The sequence below is a fragment of the Equus caballus genome, chromosome 22, assembly GCF_041296265.1.
Source record: "Equus caballus isolate H_3958 breed thoroughbred chromosome 22, TB-T2T, whole genome shotgun sequence".
NCBI lineage: Eukaryota > Metazoa > Chordata > Mammalia > Perissodactyla > Equidae > Equus > Equus caballus.
The window spans coordinates 50,441,957-50,458,467 of NC_091705.1; the positions used below are offsets into that span (position 1 = coordinate 50,441,957).

A 16,511-nucleotide genomic window follows, 5' to 3' on the forward strand; every position below is an offset into this window, starting at 1 on the left:
CCACCCCAGCAGCACCTGGATAATCCAGCTGCCACCTGAGCAGTGCATTTCTCACTGGGATTCTGTGCTCTCCTCCACCAGTCTGCCTTCTCCAGACGCCGTCGTCTTGCCTCTCTCTGGGCAGACGATTGCTTTTTGCCTTCCAGACTTTTCTCACTAGTCAGGAAGTTGCACTCTGCTCTTTGGTGGATGCTGCACCTGCCTCTGCTGTCAGGGTCCAGAGCTAAGGTGACTCCTTCAATCCCTCCTGACCTCAGTACACACAGCACTGGATGCTTCTTTAGAACCTTCCTAAGGCAAGCCACCAGGGTCACACAGAGTGGACCCCTTAGACTCACATTCCCACTTCCTTTACTCTTCGCACCTTCTTGCACCTAAAAACTGCCTGGAATCACTTCCCTCCGCCTGAAATACGTCTCTTAGAACACGTTTCTTCAGTGATGACTTGACGGTGGCAAACAGTTTTGTCTGAAAGTGTCCTTACCCCCCTAGTTTTAAAGAAAGTCTCACTGCATGCAGTGCAACATCCTCCTGCAGCCCAAGCAGGCAGCTCTGCCATCCTCCAGCTCCCACGGGCGCTGTGAGGGACTCAGCTGCCAGTGGGTTCCTGCTCCTGAGTCAGTGTCTGCTCTCGGCTACTCTAGGACCTTCTTTGCCTCTCACTCTGCAGTCCACTATGATGCTATCTCTGGTAAATCTCTTGTTTATTTCTAACTTTTTATTTTGCCATTATTTCAAACTTACAGAATAACTGCAAGAGAAGTACAAAGAGCACTACTACGCCTTTTCCCAGGCTCACCGACTGTCTGTGTCTGGCCCTGTGCTTCCTTGTTCTCCGTCTGTGTGCATGCGTGTGTGCACACCACTCCTCTAAACAGTGGAGGGTGAACTGCAGACATCAGGCCCCTGCTCAAGGCACTTCCTGTCTATTTCCTGAGAACAAGGCCCTCTGACGTAGCTACCTGCACCCCTTAGGATCAGAAGATTACTGTTAATATACCACCTAGTCCATAGGCCATGTTCAGATTTCACAAACTGCCCCAAGCAGAGCCTTAAAGCAACTTCTCTTTGATGTGGTACCCAGCCCAGACTGCGCACTGCCCCTGCTGTCACGTTCCTCCAGGCTCCTCAAACTGGAGCAGCTCCTCAGGACACTTGTCTTCCCAACCTTAACATTTTTGAAGCACGCAGGGCAAGTTTTTTGTAAATTGTCCCTCAATTTGTGTGTCGGATGACACAAATTTCTCACAAGTAGAATCAGGTTATGTACTTTTGGCAGGAATGTCACAGAATTCCTGTCACTCGATTAGGAGACCCATGTGGAGGTTTGTCCCAATCCTGACACCTAAATGTCAATCAGTTGGTTAAGGAGCTCTCTGCCAGGCTTCCCTCCCACTGCAAAATTACTGTTTTGCCTCTGTAATTAATACCAAATTGATGGGGATATTTGGAGACTTAAGTAAATACCCTGTTCCTCAACCAGCTTTCACTGATGAGTTTCAACACCCACTCAGCATTCTGGCTCCATCACTCCTTCTACATTTATTAGCTGGCATTCTAATGTAAGAGCTTTACTTCTCCCTATTTATTTGATATAAATGCCATGAAACACTGAAATAAATATGAACTCAACAAATATGAAACAAAAAATAAGAAACAGGTTCTTATTTTACTTGAGTTACAATCCAAACTATCATTAATTATTTTGATGTCAAACTGCCCCAGATGGAGCCAGTGGAAGGCCCTCTGAACTGCACTCAGAGCTCTTTGAAATGTGGTGGGTTTCTTTTCATCCATTCGTTCTGGGATCTGCTACGTCTCTTGAACTGAGGACGGGTTATGGAAGTTCCCTGACCTCCCTCTGCTCTCCTGCCAGAGCTCAGATAACGCATTCGACTCTCCTGCTTCTACTTTCCCTTTTTATTTCTGTGGTCTGTATTCTGGATAACTTTACCTCTATCTTCCAGTTCTCTAAATATCTCTTCAACTGTGTCTAATCTGCTGTGAAACTTATTCACAAAAATGTTCAATTTTAATTCTATTTTTTATTTCTAGTATTTTTTGAAATCTGCTTATGTTTTACTCCTATTCAAGCCTTTTATTCTTGAAATAAATCAACATCATTATTTCATATTTGTGCCTCAAAATCCCATCACCTGAGCATCTGTGGGGACTCTGCTGTCTGGGTGCCTGTGTGCTCTCACTCGGGCACTCTATTCCTGTGTGCTCATTCAGGCACTCTGTCGCCTGCGTGCTCGCTTGGGCGCTCCATCTCCTGCGTGCTCGCTCAGGCGCTCTGTTTCCTGAGCGCTCTCACTCGGGCACTCTGTTTCCTGCACGCTCTCACTCGGGCGCTCTGTTTCCTGTGTGCTCACTCAGGCGCTCTGTCTCCTGCATGCTCGCTCAGGCACTCTGTTTCCTGCGTGCTCGCTCAGGCACTCTGTTTCCTGCATGCTCTCACTCAGGCGCTCTGTCTCCTGCGTGCTCACTCAGGCACTCTGTTTCCTGCGTGCTCATTCAGGCGCTCCATCTCCTGCGTGCTCGCTCAGGTACTCTGTTTCCTGAGCGCTGTCACTCAGGTGCTCTGTTTCCTGTGTGCTCACTCGAGTGCTCTGTTTCCTGCACGTGCTTGCCTGAGTGCTGTTTCCTGCATGTGCTAGCTCAGGTTCTCCGTTTCCTGTGTGCTCACTGGTCTTGTTTGCTTTACGTGAGCAGCTCCTTCTTTTGGAACTTTGCTAATATTACTTGAAAGTTGAGATAAAGATGAGTTCCTCCAAAAATAATTTTTCATTTGCTTCTGTCAGATGCCTGGGGCAACTGCCAGCCAGGAACCGCTCACAACTAAACTCTCGGCTTGAGATTTTCAGATTGTACAGGCTACACAGGACTCCTCAAGAGGGTTCCCTCTTCACTCAGTGCTGAGACGTGAGGCAGGAGTTTTCACTCTATCTGGGGGGCTGAGCAGGGCTGGGAGGACATTGTCAGTGGCCCACCCTAACACTGTGGGGGAGACCCTGGAGGCAGCAGTATCACAGGGTACAACCCGCCAACAATGCTGCGGGGGAGCCCCGGGCTTCACCTCCTCATCTCCAGCTCTGCAAGGCAGAGAAGACCAGGGCCAGACAAAGCTCTGCAGGTGAAAACCGGGCTGCAGTTCTGCCTCTCTCCAGCCCCACCATCCTCGGGCCCTCGGCCTGAGTATTTCTTCCTTTTATTGCCAACTTAAGGAGACATCTAGAAGATGCTCTGTGAAAAGACTCTGACTAGCACTCTCGGCTGTTCTCAGCACCAGGTGGAGTCTGGGTACCTAACCCACCATGTAGCCAGGAAGAACAGCTTTCCCATCCCTCTCACTCGCGGAGACTGAAGGCGTGGTTCCAAAGCACATCCCTCCTTCAATCGGCCAGATAAAGCCGGCTTCCCAGCTTAGCATCATGGCTGCCCCGACATGAGCAAAGCTGCTTTCCAGCCTCCCTCCACAGCTGTGCTCCACTAACATGAATTACTATCCCAGATGCGTTCCCTCATGCCCTCAGCGACAATTCTCCCATCCCTGAAGGCTTATTCCTGGTCTTTTGCTCACCCGAGTCCCTGGGACTCTGCCTCCTGTACCCCAGCGCACAGGTCACACCCCTCAGAGCAAGCTCTCCCGTCTGCCTAGCAGTCACAGTGCTGCAAGGCCTGGCGCATGGGCAGTGTGTGGCTGCGTGGGACCCTCACCTGAACACACTTCACGTTGATGCCAGGGCACACAAACTTCCTCCAGATCAGGTTGGCTCGACTGTCCCCACAGGTAATGGGGTACACGATCTCTGCCTCCAGGTTCTCCTCCTCTTCAGCCATCTTCACTTCTCACAAAGCGATTGACAGGGAAAGGGAAAACATAGAAAATCAGTTACAACCCCTGCAAAGCACTTCCTGCAAAAGCACAAACACAGCTGCCAATCTGGAAACTTAACGAATCCAGGAAGGACCAGGACAGGACCCAGGTGGGGAGGTTCTCATCAGCCCTGAGTCAGAGTCTCAGATCAATTCACAAAACCAATTTAACAACAGTCATATCAGCATAATTACATTAAACTACGGTCCAACTGAAGAGCCATTTAAGGAAATAAAATCAAACTTTACTTGGAACAATTCTAGAGAAAATTATTCTTGATGTTTTAAAGTTCTGAGGCCTTTAACGTCAGGCAACAGGAAAACACCAAAGGAGCTAGGAAGCGTTTTCACTACCATTCGCTGATGGTAACCAACAGAGCTGCCAAGCTGGGGCTCTCCCCACCTGCCACAGGCGAGGCTAGTGCCATTCCAGGCAGAGCCAAGCCACCAGGAGGCCCTGGAAGCTGGGCCCCCACCACGCATGGGCCTATCTGCGGAAAAGCAGCGGAAGGGCCTGTGAACCGTTACCCTCTTGATCGGAGCACCGTCTCTGTGGGGAAAACCACCTCCACAGCTGCTTGCAGGCACTGGGTGAGAAGGCTGGCTCCTACCTAACACGGCTTCCTTGAGCTGCGATGATGCTGTGAAGGCAGCGGCCGCAGCTGCTGCCGCATTTTCTGTCTCCATGTTATCTTCTGTGAGGTCGCCCCTGGAAAGGAGGGGGAGAGAAACATCAGCACACCCAACAACGGTGGGCCTTGGGCACCCTCTGCTGCTGCTTCTGCGTTAGTCTGGAAGCCCAGTGGCCGTGTGGGTCAGGGGACCTTGCGCTGACGGTCCCTGTACCGCTACCCCCGAGCAGGGCTTTCTCCAATGGTCTCTTTTGTTCATGGCTGTGTCTCTGGTACCCACAACAGTGCCTGGCATGTGACACCAGCACCGCATGCTTGTGGAAGCAACAAATGCGTAAGTGGGTCTAGTGAATTCTTTAATAAAGTTTCTTCTGTACTAAAGTCTTTTATCGTATTATAATGATTTCACATGGTTATAGAAACTACCGAAAAATATAAAATTTTAGAAAGGAAGAAAAAAATCACCCATGGCATAAACAAATCAAGCAGAAAGGCAAAAGGTAAAACCATAAAAGTGTTCAAAGGAAAAAAAAAGAACAACTTTAAAATATTTCAAAGTGGTAAAAGGTTTTCTTATACAATACAAAACCAAGAAATAAAAAAGATGATAAATTTGCCTTAAAAAATAAAAATAAAAACCTTCTGGTGGGGGGACACCAATTTTTCTTTGAAAGAACTAGGGGGAAATGTGTCAACACAAGGAAGACAAGCAGCTCACTTCCTGGAGTTCCAGAAGGAGCCCCCCCGGTGTGAAGCCCAAAGTGAAATGGGGAGGCCACAACCAGAGACCATGCAGAATGGGGGCAGCCCGAGGCCTCTCAAGAGCAGTGCAGAAGGAGACTGCTCCAGCAGCTACAGCACCACCAAGTGGGCATGACAGACATGAGCCGTGAGGTGGGCGTGGGTGGACTTGTGACACCGTGAGGGGTGTGCCCACGGCCTGGAGGGCGTGCACCTCTGACCCAGGCACCCCCTCTAAGAACTAACCCCGCAAAGAAGACGTGCTGACTGTCTGAGACAGGAGGCTAGTCTGGCTTGTGGAACCCGGGAGCCACGTGGACAGGACAGGCTGGGCCCCAGGTGTGCTCACGTGACCACTGAGTGTGCGACATGGGCATTCTTCTGTCGGGCACAACAGTGCAGGAGGAGGTTTGCTCATGAACAAACACGCTCTAGGGAATGGCTCATGGTGTCCAACAAGTCCCTCAGCAAACACCCACGCCCGAGGCCTCCCAAGAGTGGCCGCTCTCCCACCAGCACGGCGCCAGCGCTCGCCTGACCAGTGGCCCCAGCCCAGGGTCTGGGGTAGAGACTTCAAGGACACAGCCCTGATTCCCCACAGCTCACCACACCCTCCCCCGACTGGGAGGAACAGGGACCCAAGATAAACAGCCAGGGCAGCCACCTGTTCTGGGGAACACTGAACCAGGGAAATGCTGCAAGCCAGGAGCCAGTGCAGACAGCATGGGAGACCCCAGGAGACGTGTAGGGTGCGAGCCAGGCAGAGAGGCAGGGGCCTCGCTGCCATGCTAAAGGGTAGGAACTGACCCCGAAGGCAACCGGAAGCCTTGGGATCTTTAACAGAGGAGAGACGTGGTCAGACTCCCATTTTAGAAGGACATGTGGCAGCGGAGCAGAGGAGGAATTTCAGGGGCAAGAAATGAGCTGAGAGAGCCGGCAACAGACTTCTGAGTGTGAACCTCAGCAGAGGACCCAGGGCCACTGGGAGAGTCCCCCTGTGGGAGGGGACACACCGGACTCTGTGGGCGCTGGGCTGGAGTGCACGACACACTTGGGGTGACTGTGGGACACCCAGCTAGTGTCTGGCTGGGGGGCTGAGAGGTGTAACCCACACGCTCAGACCCCCGGGGGCAGCAAGGCAAGGCCACAGGAGCACCCTTGAGGTCCCTGCAGTCACTGCCCCTAGGGTGGCCAACCACCTCAACTTCTAGCACCACAGACCAGGTTATAGCCTCTGAGCTTCCTATAAAGAAGTCACAGTACAGACTCTTTGGGGTCTGGCTTCCCTCCTGCCAACAGGTCTCGAGGTTCACTTTTGCTGTGTGGAGCCGCAGGACTTCATTCTGGTGGTTGGCTCGTGTTCCGTTCTGTGACTACACCATCGCTTGTTACCCACTGGGTAGATGTTTCTCACAGCGGATTTGCAGCTCAGCCAAGATCAGGGCTTGGCCCAGACGTGGGGTCACGGTGAAGCCCTGGCTGTAGAGGGGATTCCACGGGAAAGGTGACAGTGGTAAGTGAGGAGGAAAGAGCCTTTCTGAGCCCAGAAGTGCCAGCATCTGAGCAGCAGCAGAGAGAGTGAGGCCCCAGGAGAGAGGCCACCATGGAAACAGGGAGGGGTGGCCTGCAGTGCTGCCTGTTCCGGCTAAAAGATACCTGAGGATCTGCCAGAGACCCCTGGGGAGTATTCTCAGGGCGGGTGGGGGTGGTCCAGGCAGTGGCAGCCGTGGACACAGGAAAAGGAGCAAGAAATGCAAAGGCTTGGAGGGGGGGTCAGGCGGGAGGAGGAGCTCCTTAGGGAGGAGAAGAACAGGAGGCCTTGGGGACCGTGGGCGGCACTCAGCTCCTACAGAGAACCTGCCTACAGGGATCCGGCTGCCCAGGCCCGGAGGCTCCTCTCACAGCAGTCTGTGTCATCACCCCAGGGCCTGGCTGACCTCTCGGAGCACTGGGCCTGAGGCTCTTCCCACCCAACTCCTCCCATTGGGTCAGACGGGCACCACTGTCCCCTACACCCCCCCTTATCCTTCCCAGGTGCTTCTCCCAAGGAGCCTCCCGCACATCTAACTCCACCTGCCCCACGGAGGACCTGCACTGACAGCTCAGAGCATCCTTGGGAGCAGCCAACTGTCCACGAGGGGCTGCCCTCTCGCTTGCTGACGACTGCTCCTCTGCAACAACAGCCCCGGAGCACTGGGGATGCTGCCCAGTCAAGCCGCTGCCCTCCAAGTCTCCGAGGCTGTACTTCACCTCACACAGGCCAGAAATCAGAGCCGACGAGAAATGCCTACTTGGAATCTGGTCTGTGGGGCCATGAAGAGTCACTCTCGCATGAAGAATAACACCGACGGGGCCGGCCAGGCGGTGCAGCAGTTAAGTGCGCACGTTCCGCTTCTCAGTGGCCCGGGGTTTGCTGGTTTGGATCCCGGGTGCGGACATGGCACCACATGACAAGCCATGCTGTGGCAGGCGTCCCACATATAAAGTAGAGGAAGATGGGCATGGATGTTAGCTCAGGGCCAGCCTTCCTCAGCAAAAAGAGGAGGACTGGTGGCAGATGTTAGCTCAGAGCTAATCTTCCTCAAAAAAAAAAAAAAAGAATAACACTGAGAACATCAGCACTCCAACGGAGGTGGGTAAACTCAGAAAGGGAAGCTGTCCTTTTAAGCCAGAGCTCTGGGAGGTAGAGCAGATCATGACACAACAGGAGAATGTGCTCCTTACCACAAGAGAACAAGGACACAGGGTCAGAGTCAGGAGTGGGAGACAGGAAGAGAGCTCAGCAGTTCACAAGCCAGAGCCATGGCCCCTATCACACACTGCATGCAAGTAAGAGGCCACAGCCATCCACAGCGATGGCTCCCACCAAGACCAAAGGGCCTTCCAGGGAGGCAGACACAAGGGGCAGAGGTCACCGCTGCCCGCCTGCCTCTGTGCCCACCACTTTGCACACACTGCAGGAAGGAATCCTCCACCGCTCCTGCAAGAAGCCAATTAATTGGCATTTGCAGTTCAAACTTCATTCGAAAAACATCCATTTTACTTAAAGCAAATGTCTGTGGGGACGGCCGGCTATCTACACAGTGCTTCTTTCTTCTTCCTGGCCTTGGCCACGCGCGCCTGTGGACACGGCAAAGCGTGGGCGGGGGACAGCCCTAGCATCAGTGAGGAACATTCCCAAGTTCTCTCCCAAATGCCCAGGCAGGAGAGAACCCAGCGCCCACAAAGTAATTAACTCACTTCACTCCCCCACCCTTTCTTAAACATGCAGCCTACAAATCTCAACTTTTAACTAGCAGGATAATAGATAAAACTTCCTGCAGAAAAAGAAGATAAATATCTTCAGGTCCTTTAAGATAAACCTGCCTCCGCTGCCAGCATGCAGTTTTCCTCTCAAAGGAGGAGGCACACACACAGCCTCTCCTTCCCTCCATCAACGACTGACCCACACAGGCAGCACTTCAGTATCGTGGCACTATGACCACAGGATGCAGCCAGGCCCTAGGAGGCTTGCAGCTCCCACGCCTGCTGCTGGAACCTTCCACCATGAGGACAGCAAGGCAGGTGTCCTGGAGGGTGAGAGCCATGTGCAGAAGCCCCAGCCATCCCAGTTAGCACCCCAGACACTCCAGTGAGGGCATGCGAGACCACCCAGCTGGGCCAGCAGCACAGGCCTGGCCAGAACCACTGCCTGGTCAACCCAACAACTCCCAGGAGCAACAAGCAGGTGCTGTTTGCTTTAAGCCATTAAGTTTTATGGTGGTTATGCAGCAATGTACACAGAACCGCACCAAAAGTGGGGCACTGCTCCCCACCCTGGGAGAAGGCAAAGAGATGTCAGCAGGGCCAGCCAGGGGCACGAGTGGCTGTAGTAGGCTTGGAAAAGGGACCCTGGGCCATGCAGTGGGGGACCAGCTGGCAAAAATGTAAGCCACTGTCACTGAAGGTGGAAAACACCCTGACGGACTTGCGTATGGCTCTCATAAGGAAAATTTCAGGTGGAAAGCAGAAAGTGTCAACTGGCTCTTGGAGTGCAGGTGACAATGTGTGGGAAGAGGGCAAGTCTCCTGTGGGATGCAGAATTTGCAGGGAATATGGTGGCCAAACTGTGTTACATCTCCAGCTCCCACCTGGCAAAAGCTTTTCAAACTTAGAAATGGCCTCAGAATAACAACCAAATCAAGGACCTGGCTGCAGGACCCTCTGTTCAACCCTCAGAAGTTTCTGGCCAGGAAAAGAGCTCTGAGCACCTCCAGGGCACTGTCCCAGCAGCCTGCCCCTCAAGGCAGAGAGGGTCCACCTCAAAGAACCAGGATGAGCAGGAACTGAGTATCAGAAGATATGAACATGTGCCAACACGGAAAGGTGGAGACCACCAACTAACACAGGACGAGACCAGAACAGACAGCTGCACACATGGTGCGGTCAGAGCTCGTCTGCGCGACTGGAAGGGCTGGGGGCTGTGGGGTGCCGGAAATGTCCTAGTGCAGTGTCCCACGTCCGTGTCATACATGTATTGTGCATTCACACGTGAACAGACCATCTGGAAGGACCTGCTCTAGGGTCTTAGCTGCAGGAATCCTGGGTGTAGGAACGCACCCTGCTTTCCTTTTTGCTTATCAGTATTTTCTCATTTTCTACCCTATATATTTTGTAATAATAAGCTATTTTCAATTTTTAAAAATCTATTATAAACTCTTCAGTAAAATGGTAAATTAAACATGGGATGAGATGATCATTAACCCCATTTATGCCCCAAAACCCCAAACCTGGAGAGCTGGGGGCACTGGGTGCCTCTGGCAGCAGGAATGAGAGGAGTCAAGATAAGAAGACTTGGCTGAAAGCTGGGAAATGAGCAGTTACATCCCCAGACCATGAACACAACCCCCACCCCAGATCATACAGTCAAACACTGTCCCCAGCCCCACCTGGCAGAAGACCCTAGGAGGAAAAAGCAGAGCCCTGTCTATAGGCCCCCAAGCACAGTTGGGGTGGGCGTTGCCCTAACAGGGGAGGAGCACAGAGAGAACCCAAGCACCCCGGACAGTGAGACCCCTCCTACACCAAACCAGCTCCCAAAACACCAACAGCAGAGACGTATACCTCCAGGAAAGGGGGGAAGCGTGTTGCTGCACTGAACTGTGTCCCCAAATTCATATGCTAAAGCCCTAATCCCCAGTGTGACTGTGTCTGGAGACAGGGTCTTTAGGTGGTAATCAAGGTTAAATGAGGACAGAAAGGTGTGGCCGCAATCTGAGAGGAGAGAGGGAGAGAGAGCTCTCTCTTCACCATGTGAGGACACAGCAAGAAGGTGGCCATCCCCAAGCCAGGAGAGTCCTCACCAGAAACCGAACTCTGCTGGACCTTGATCTTGGACTTCCCAGCCTCTAGAACTGTGAGAAAATAAGTTTCTCAAGTGTCAGCCTCACCATCTATGGCATTCTGTTATGGCTGCCAGAGCTGATCAAGACACATTCTCTGGGAAACCTGACCAGCCCAAGCGGATAGACCTAGAGATGCTGATACCGATGGCGCCCCCCAAGAAAGGCCTGAATCACGTCACCCTACGGCAGTAGCCACAATGTTGGGGGCTGCAGCCGGGAAGACCCCATCATGGGACTGGATCCACTTGGAGGCCCCTTTCCTGCCAGGCCAGGAGCCTGGGTGGGGTGACTCAAAAGCTAGGCTTGACCGGGACCAGAGCGTCTCCACAAGAGCAGCCGTGGGCTGGGGCTCCTCAAAGTGCCCCAGGACACCAGGAGGAAGCAGCTGGACCTGTTCTGAGCAAGTGTCACTTCTGCCACACTGTGCATCTCAGCCCGTCCCAAATCCAAGGGAGGGGGCCTGGTCAACCCTCTTGGTCGGGAGTGGGAGGTCACTGCAGAGCATGTGGACTGGACACGCTGGTGTCACTGTCTGGAAATCTGCCCACAGCATGTACACAGACAACATACCTACTGGCAAGGGTAACTGGAGAATTTAGGTGGGAAAATCCAATCACAAGGTCCTGCATTTCCACAGACACGGTCACACGCTCTGTCAACGAAGCAGCTGAGGATCACATAAATTGAACTAGGAACCAACCAAGAGCTAAGCCTGCCTCCGCCCTGCCCACAGGAGGGCAGGTAAAAGCATCGGTCCCAGAAGGAGAGCTCCAGAGCAACAGAGATGAAGGCAAGGCCGTCCGGAGGCCCAGCCGGACCACAGAGCAACAGCAGCAGACTGCGCAAAGAAGTGAGACCCTGGTGTCCTCTCTGCGGCAACAGGAACCGCGGCTGTGGCCAGGCCCTGGTCTAGTCCTTCCTCGCAAAAGCTCGCAGATGGCGAAGAGGCCAAAGCTCGCCCCTACTGTGGTGACAGGCTGAGGTCAGTGGGAACACGCCACACACGGGACTGAGCACACGTGAGGCCAGCAGGACAACCTGCCTCAGCCCAACCCCTCCGGGCAGGAAGCTGAGGAGAGCTGGCCCCTCTGTCCAGGGCTGATCTGCCCCTTCACCTCAGCCCATCCAGTGAGGGGCAGAGGCAACAGGCAGTGCATGGGCAGGAGCTATTCTGCCCCACGGGACCATTCCACCCACGGGGATGGCAAAGGAAGCCACTTAGGTCAAACATCAACTTTTTTCCCAACTAACATTCTATTTGGATCCCCCTTGCAAGAGATGGGGAAGAGAACACTCACCGTTATCAGAAGGAATGTCGAGAAAACCTCTGGCTCTTCATCTTCATTTTGAAAAAACGGTTCCCAATTGTCACTGCTGTCCATCTTACCCAAAGAGAAACTATGTATTTTTGGAAATGAAAACCATGTGGCCAGGATGCAGAAGAAAAAGGCCAAGATGAAGTACTACCTCTCCTTCCTGGCTAGTGTGACACTTCTACTTTTCCTTCACACTCTCTGCTTACAAAGACCCTTGAGCCCAGCTTACAGTAACTAAGTAAAGGACAGTCCTGAAGTCCCCCCTTACACCATGCCCAGGATGCCCACCCAAGCCTGACCAGCCCTCAAAGGACAGAGGCCCGTCCTCACCCATGAGGAGCCAAGTTGGTCGTGACCAGTACAGTCTTCACCTCCTCCACGCCGCTGCCGTCCACTGCGGTGTCAGGCGTTGTCACCACCACCACCTCCTCCATGTGGACGCTCACATCCGGGGTTGCCATGGCACAGCTGAAGAGGATGCCCAGGACCAAATGCGTCACTCTGCCAGGGTCCCAAGTCCTGGAGGAAATAACAGGCAGAGCACAGGTCACAGGCAGCCTCTGCGTCCACACAGCACTTGCAGTGCCTGCAGCCGTATGCATCTGCACAGACCCGCCCTTCAGGCCCAGCCCGCCATCTTCGGACAGAAATGACGGCAAGAGAAGAGCTATTCCAGGGCTTCTGGTGCTAGTGAGGACGGAATAAGCACAAACCACCCGTCTTTGCTACCATAAGAGCTAAAATCCCTGAGCAGAAGGCACAGAGCTGCTGCAAGTGGGCCTGGAAACTCAGTGTCCACAGCAGGGGTCGGGAAAGGAGACCAGTCCAAGGAGACTCCTCGGGAGGTGAGTCTCCTGGTTTGTTACTTGTTCCTCTGTGCCCCCTGGCCTGAACTCAGAGGCAGCCCATATCCCAGAGCTGTGCACAGAAAGCACTTGGAGACAAGTTCCGTCTCTGGTCTGGGAGGAGGGAAGGGAAACCCACACAGGACACAAAGGGCGGAATTCCCTGCTTTTATTATCATTGTTGTCTTGCTGGCTCTGCCCTCCCACAAGCCCAGTCCCTGCTATAACCCTGGGATGGCGGTGGCCGGGCAGGTACCTGAAACTCAGGGACTAGAGGCAAGTTAGTCCAAAGACTGTAGGGGTCCCCACTTGTCCCGCTCTCTGTCCTCTGACATGTGGCCCAGAGCAGACCCGGTCCCAAGGTGTCACAGCATAGAGGACACACAAGAGCCCAGGTATCCAGCCAGAGGACAAGGAAGGGGACTCTGAGGTCAGAGGGTACAAGAGAGAATAGAGAGGAGGGAGGTGCTGAAAGGGATTGCACCCTAGAGTGTACAAATGCCTGAGTCACTCCATAACTGTCCGTGTGGGAACTTGATCCTAAGTGGCAAACTAAAGGTTTTGAGAAGTGACCCCCAGGACAGATCCAAAGGGCTCTGCCAACGCTCTGAAGACTGATCTGATGGGAGGACCACCCCAGGAGGGCTGGGAACCTACAGCCTGAACCAGGTCCATTTCCTGCTTCCACAAAAATGGTTACATTCTCCCTGAGGTTTAAACAAGACCCCAAGTCTCACAACAATATTCAAAGTATCCAGAACGCAATCCAAAATTATTTGACATACAAAGAACCAGGAAAGTCTGATCAACTCTTAAGGGAAAAAATAATCCAGAGAAGCCCACTCCGAGATGACCACTGGAATCCACAGAGACTTTAAACCAGCTACTACACATTGCTTCAAGACGAAGCCAGACATTCTTGAAACAAATGGAAAGAGAGAAAGTCTCAGCACTGGCAGAAGTTATGGGCAAACAGAAATTATTAAAAATATAATAACAGAAATAAAAAATTCACTGGATAGGATCCATATCAGAATGGAGATAAGAGAGGAAAGAGAGAAATAACAATAATGACATCAATAAAAATCATCCAATCTGAACAGAAAGAAGCTGGAAAAACAAAATGAACAGAGCTTCAGGGAATGTGGAATAATATCAAAAAGTTCGACATCTGTGTCATTGACTCAGAAGGAAAGAAGAAAAAATTGTGACGCTGGAAAGAAACTTAGAAGAAATAATAGCTGAGCACTTCCTGGATTTAGTTAAAGATATAAACTTACACACTCAAGCAACTCAGCAAACCTCAAACAGGATGAACTTAAAGAAATCCACGCCCAGATCATAATCCCATTGCTGAAAACCCAAGACAAAGTGACACCGCCTCAAAAGCAGCTGATAAAACACACATCACCTATGTGAGAACAACCCAGAGGACTTTGGAATTCTCATCAGAAGCGGTGGGGCCAGAGGCAGGGAAAACATCTTTAATGTGCTGAAGAAAAGAACTGCCAGTCCACGAGTCTACAAGTGAAAAAACCCTTTAGAAATGAAGGCAAAATAAAGATGTTAGCTCAGAGCCAATCTTCTTCACCAAAACCAGTAAAACCTGTAAAATGAATTTCTGTTTCCTGAGGAAGGTTAGCCCTGAGCTAACATCTGTTGCCAATCTTCCTCTTTTTTTGCTTGAGAAGGATTAGCCCTGAGCCAACATCTTTGCCAGTCTTTCTCTACTTTGTATGTGGGTCACTGCCACAGCACAGCTGATGAATAGAGTAGGTCCACGCCCAGGATCCAAACAGGTGAACCTGGGCCGCAGAAGTGGAGTACGCCGAACTTAACCACTACACCACAGGGCCAGCCCCTGTACAAGCACTTTTATGGCAGCTTTATTCATAATTGTCAGAAGCTAGAAACAAGCCAAATGACCCTCAGTAGACGAATGGATAAACAAACATACAACAGAATATCTATGTTGTATGTCCAACCATACAACAGAATACTACTCAACAATTAAAAAAAAAAATGAAACTAGGGGCTGGCCCCGTGGCCGAGCGGTTAAGTTTGCGCGCTCCGCTGCAGGCAGCCCAGTGTTTCGTTGGTTCGAATCCTGGGTGCGGACATGACACTGCTCGTCGAACCACGCTGAGGCAGCGTCCCACATGCCACAACTAGAAGAACCCACAACAAAGAATATACAACTATGTACCGGGGGGCTTTGGGGAGAAAAAGGAAAAAATAAAATCTTTAAAAAAAAAATAAAATGAAACTATTAATACGTGCAACAACCTGGATGAATCTCCAGAGATTTAGGCTGAGTGACCTGCATGTTGTACGAGTTCATTTACATGACATTTTGGAAAAGGCAAAACTATAGTGATAGAGAAAAAAATCAGTGGATGCCAGGGGTTAGACTGTTCTGTATTCTGATTGTGGGAGGGGCTATACAAATCTATACATGTGTTAAAATTCACAGAACTGTTCATCAAAAAACCGTAAAAGTTTATCTTACCATTTGAAAATCTTTTTAAAAAATTAAATTGGCAAAGAAAGCACTATTGCACCCTTGCATATATGGTCAACTGATTTTCGACAAGGGTGCCAAGACCATTCAATAGGGAATGGGGACAGTCTTTTCAACATATGGCATCGGGACAACTGGACAGGGACATCTACATGCAAAAGAATAAAGCTGGACCCTTATCTTACACCTTATACAAAAATTAACACAAAATGGATCAAAGGCCTAAATATAAGAGCTAATATGGTAAAACTCTTAGAAGAAAACATAGGAAAAAAAGTTCATAACAATGGATTTGGCAATGAATTCTTGGATATGACATCAAAAGCACAGGCAACAAAAGAGAAAATAAATGAATTAGATTCCATGAAAATTAAAAACTATTGTGCATCAAAGGACATTCTCAAGAGAGTGAAAAGGCTACCTATGCAAGAGGAGAAAATATTTGCAAAACATATATCTCGTAAGGGATCAATATCCAGAATATAAAAAGAACTCCTATAACTCAACAACAACAAAAAAACAATTTAAAACATGGGCAAAGGACTTAAAACAGCCACTTCTCCAAAAAAAATATGCAAATAGCCAGTAAGCCCATGAAAAGATGTTCAGCATCACTAGTCATTAGGGAAATGAAAAGTGATACCACTTCACACTCATCAGGATGGTTATTATAAAAAAACACAAACCAAAAAATGGAAAGTAAGTGTTGTCCAGGATGTGGAGAAACTGGAAGCTCGTGCATTGTTAGCAGACAAGTAAAACGGTGCAGCTGCTGTGGAAAACAGTTTGGTGGTTCCTCCAAAAATTAAACATAGAATTACCATATGATGCAGCAGTTCCACTTCTGGGTTTATTCGCAAAAGAACTGAGAGCAGAGTCTCAAAAAGCTATTTGTACACCAAGATTCACAGCAGCATTATTCACAACAGCCAAAAGGCAGAAGCAAGCTACGTCCATCAAGAGATAACTAAAGAAACAAAATACAGCCCATACACACACACAAAGTGATGTCACCCAGCTTTAGAAAGGAAGGAAATCCTGACACCGCCTACAGCACGGACGAACCCTGAGGACGTTATGCTCAGTGAAACAAGCCAGGCACAAAAGGAGAAGCACTGTGTGAATGCACTCACGCGAGGCACCTTGAGGAGTCAAATTCAGAGACACAAAGTAGGATGGTGGAGCCAGGGCTG

General features: G+C 50.8%; 1 protein-coding gene across 14 annotated transcripts in view; it reads right to left on the minus strand.

Annotated features, from left to right (window-relative positions):
• Positions 1-16,511, minus strand: part of GMEB2 (glucocorticoid modulatory element binding protein 2) — a 32,557-nt gene that overhangs the window by 11,006 nt on the left and 5,040 nt on the right. For 6 of the 14 annotated variants that reach the window (XM_023626934.2, XM_001492841.6, XM_070247538.1 and 3 more), the window contains 3 exons: positions 12,283-12,471; positions 4,491-4,588; positions 3,721-3,848 (listed from right to left, as the gene is read on the minus strand). In XM_023626934.2, the coding sequence (XP_023482702.1) occupies positions 3,721-3,848; positions 4,491-4,588; positions 12,283-12,413 (357 nt within the window). In that variant the 5' untranslated portion in view covers positions 12,414-12,471. Of the gene's footprint in view, positions 1-3,720; positions 3,849-4,407; positions 4,589-7,543; positions 7,713-12,282; positions 12,472-16,511 lie in introns of those variants that run through there. The other 8 variants (XM_070247542.1, XM_070247533.1, XM_070247535.1 and 5 more) reach the window with 3 other exon arrangements.